We start from the raw sequence: 4,072 nt of genomic DNA on the forward strand, positions 1-4,072 counted from the left end.
CCCCCGACCCCACAGAACAGCGACCCCCGGGCCCGGCCCCACAGAACCGGGGACCCCCAGGACATGGTGTGGGGGGACCCCCGGACTCACCCCACAGAACAGAGACCCTCGGGCCCACAGAACAGCGACCCCTGGGATATGGTGTGGGGGGACCCCCAGCTTCACCCCAAAGATCAGAGACCCCCAGGCCCACAGAATGAGGGGACCCCCGGGCCCGACCCCACAGAACAGGGACCCCAGGACATGATGTGGGGGGACCCCTGGACTCACCCCACAGAACGGGGGACCCCAGGACATGGTGTGGGGGGACCCCCAGACTCACTCCACGGCACAGACACCCCCGGCCCCACAGCATGGGGGGATCCCCGGCCTCACCCCACAGAACTAAGGACCCCCAGAACATGGTGTAGGGGGACCCCCGGACTTACCCCACAGAACAGGGAACCCCTGTCCTGACCCCACAGCACAGGGGGACCCCCAGCCCCATAACACAGGGGGGACCCCCAGCATGGGGGGGACACCCCCCATGGCCCCACAGCGCAGGGGGACCCCTGGCCCTACAGCATGAGGGGGACCCTGACCCACAGCTGTGGGGTAGGGGGGACAGCAGTGGGGGTGTGGGGCTGGGGGACCCCAAGCTGTGGGGTAGGGGGGATGTCTGGGGGTGTGGGGGGCTGGGAGACCCCAATCTATGGGGCCGGGGGACCCCAATCTGTGGGGCAGAGGGACCCAGATCTGTGGGATTGGGGATCCCAATCCATGGGGCAGAGGGACCCTGATTTGTGGGACTGGGGACCCCAATCCATGAGGCAGGGGGACCTGCCCCAAATAAGGGATCCATCCATCCAGGTGATCCCAAATAGGGGATCCAGATGTCTGGGTGACCCCAAATAAGGAATCCAGGTGTCTGAGTGACCCCAAATAAGGGATCCATCCATCCAGGTGATCCCAAATAGGGGATCCAAGTACCTGGGTGATCCCAAATAAGGGATCCAGGTGTCTGGGTGACCCCAAATAGGGGATCCATCTGTCCAGCTGACCCAAATAGGGGATCCAGGTATCTGGGTGACCCCAAATAAGGGATCTATGTTCCTGGGTGACCCCCAATAGGGGATCCAGGTAACTGGGTGACCCCAAATAAGGGATCTATGTTCCTGGGTGACCCCCAATAGGGGATCCAGGTATCTGGGTGACCCCAAATAAGGGACCCACCCACCCAGGCACCTCCAACCACCTTCCCCCTCCCCTCACCCTGTGTCCTCCCCCCCCGTGTCCAGGTGGCCCGCGCGGGGATGGCTCCGGTCGTGGAGGTGTCGGACGCCGGGCACTGCCGGGCGCTGCTGCTGGAGCTGAACGAGCAGCGGCTGCGGGGCCAGTTCTGCGACGTCACCATCATCGCCGAGGACACCAAGTTCCGCGCCCATAAGAACGTCCTGGCCGCCTCCAGCCCCTTCTTCAAGCGCGCCCTGGCGCAGGAGCCCGCCTGCCCCTCGCCCGCCCAGGTGCTGGAGCTGCCGGGGGTGCAGGCCGGCGTCTTCTCCGACGTCCTCAACTTCATCTACAACTCGCGCCTGGCGGTGCCGTCGCCGGCGGCCGCGCGGGCGCTGGGGGCCGTGGGCCGGCGCCTCGGCATCCCCTCGCTGCAGGGGCTGGAGGCGGGGGGACCCCCTTGCCCGCCGCCGCCGCCGGACGTGAACGGCACGTGGACCCCCCCGCCCCCTTCCCCGGGGGACCCCCGCGCTCCCGCCGCCGCCCCCGTGGACCTCACGCTGCCGGCGCGGCCCGGAGAGACGGCGGCGGCGGCGGCGGCGGCGGCGGGGGGGGACACGGCCACGGCCTCGCCCTCGTCGCCCTCGCCGGTGTCGCCGTCGGCGGCCGCCTCCTCCTCCTCCTCGCCGGCCTCGCCGGCGGCGTCGGCGCCGTCGCTGCGCTGCGGGCTGTGCGGGCGCGGCTTCAGCTCGGCGGCCGCCCTGGCCTTCCACGCCAAGCTGCACCGCGGGCGCCGCGGCCTCGCCTGCCGCCACTGCGGCAAGAGCTTCATCCACGTCAAACGCCTGCAGACGCACGAGGTCGGCTGTCGCGACGGGGACTCCGCCAACGCCGCCGCCATCAATGCCGCCGTCACCGCCGTGACGGCGACAACAACAACCGCCACCACTGTCACTGGTGTCACTGGTGTCACTGGTGTCACCGGCGTCACACCGGCGGCGCCCAAGGCGGGCAAGAAGGCGCTGCTGCTGCGGCACCGGGCGCTGCTGGAGCCGGGCCCGGAGCAGGAGCCGGTGGTGAAGGTGGTGGACGGGCAGGTGCTGTACCTGTGCGGGGTGTGCCACCGCTCCTACATGACGCTGTCCAGCCTGAAGCGCCACGCCAACGTCCACTCGTGGCGCCGCAAGTACCCGTGCCGCTACTGCGACAAGGTGTTCGCGCTGGCCGAGTACCGCACCAAGCACGAGGTGTGGCACACGGGCGAGCGCCGCTACCAGTGCATCTTCTGCTGGGACACCTTCGTCACCTACTACAACCTCAAGACGCACCAAAAAGCCTTCCACGGCATCAGCCCGGGGCTCATCGCCTCCGAGAAGACGCCCAACGGTGGCTACCGGCCCAAGCTCAACGCGCTCAAGCTCTACCGGCTGCTGCCCATGCGGGCGCACAAGCGGCCCTACAAGACCTACAGCCAGGGCGCGGTGACGGACGGCGGCGGGGTGGTGGGGGGGGTCCTGCTGCCGGCCCCCGCCGCGCCCGGGGACGCCCCCAAGGCCCCCGCGGCCTTCCCGGCGCCGCCGCCGCCGCCGCCGCCGCTGCTGCGGCCGGAGCCGGCGTCGGTGATCGCCTACGGCCGCGCCGCCCCCCCCTCGGTCATCGTGCGCGGCAGCGGCGCCGGGGCCGCCTCCGTCATCGCCTACAACGGGCGGGCGGCCGAGGAGGCGCCGGGCGTGCCTGAGGTGCCGGCGGCGCCCGCGGTGCCGCCGGCGGTGCCCATGAAGAAGCAGGTGCTGCGCGACTACATCGAGGCCCAGCGCGCGGCGGCCGCGGCGGCCGACGGTAACAATGGCAACAACGGCGGCGGCACCACGACACCCGCCCCGAACCCACCGCCCGGCACCGGGACCACCGGCACTGGTGGCGGCGGCCGCACCATGACCTACGTGGCCAAGCCGGCGTACGCCGGGTCGGCGGGCGAGGGGCTGTGCCAGATCACGGTGCGCATCGGCGAGGAGGCCATCGTCAAGCGCCGCATCTCCGGCAACGACCTGCGCGGCGACACCGCCACCAGCACCGGCAACACCACCGGCAACACCACCGGCGACGCCTCGCCCGCCGCCCGCGACGACAGCGACGCCGAGGACCGGCTGTGGCGGCCCTACTACTCCTACAAGCCCAAGCGGAAGGCGGGCGGCGGCGGCGGCACCACCGGCGCGGGGACCCCCGGCGGCGCGGGGACCCCCGGCGCGGCGTCGGCCAAGAAGCCGCGCTGGCGCCGCAAGCTGCGCTCGCTGCGGTGGGCGCCGGGCGAGGGCGACGACGACGACGGTGACGACGACGGTGACGGGGACGTCGGGCGGCGGCGGCGGCGGCGGGAACGGGAGCGGCAGCACCCCTGCCGCGTCTGCGGGAAGAGCTTCACGGCCCTGCGGAAGCTGCGCAAGCACCAGCGGGGACACCACGACGCCGCGGTGGCGACGGTGACGCCGGTGGGGACACCGACAGGAGGGGGGTCCGGCGGTGTCCCCGGAGCCCCCCCCCCGGGTGGGTCGTCGGCCGTCGCTGCGCTTCGCCTGCGCCCGCTGCGCCAAGGTTTGCAAGACGGCGGCGGCGCTGAGCCGCCACAACAAGCGGCACCGCGACGACGACGACCGGGAGGAGTCGCCGCCGCCCTCCTCCGTGTCGCCGCCGCCGCCACCCCCTGTGTCACCCCCACCATCACCCGTGTCACCCCCTCCCCTCCCCGTGTCACCCCCCCCACCCCCAGTGTCGCCCCCGCCCAGCACCGTCATCGCCTACACCCCCCCGGCCGCCGGTAAAGAGGAGGGGGGGGCACCGGGGGGAACCGGGGACAGAACGGGGG

General features: G+C 71.9%; 1 protein-coding gene across 1 annotated transcript; it reads left to right on the forward strand.

The window, feature by feature from the left end:
* The first annotated feature begins 21 nt into the window (after positions 1-21).
* LOC113981874 (zinc finger and BTB domain-containing protein 4-like) lies at positions 22-4,028 on the forward strand. Its single transcript, XM_027709543.1, has 2 exons — positions 22-66; positions 1,278-4,028. Exons 1-2 carry the CDS (start codon positions 64-66, stop codon positions 4,026-4,028), a joined length of 2,754 nt encoding a protein of 917 aa, XP_027565344.1. The 5' UTR covers positions 22-63.
* The last annotated feature ends 44 nt before the right edge of the window (positions 4,029-4,072 follow it).

Source organism: Neopelma chrysocephalum, unplaced genomic scaffold, assembly GCF_003984885.1.
Source record: "Neopelma chrysocephalum unplaced genomic scaffold, ASM398488v2 Primary Assembly neopelma1_96800, whole genome shotgun sequence".
NCBI classification, from domain to species: Eukaryota; Metazoa; Chordata; class Aves; order Passeriformes; family Pipridae; genus Neopelma; species Neopelma chrysocephalum.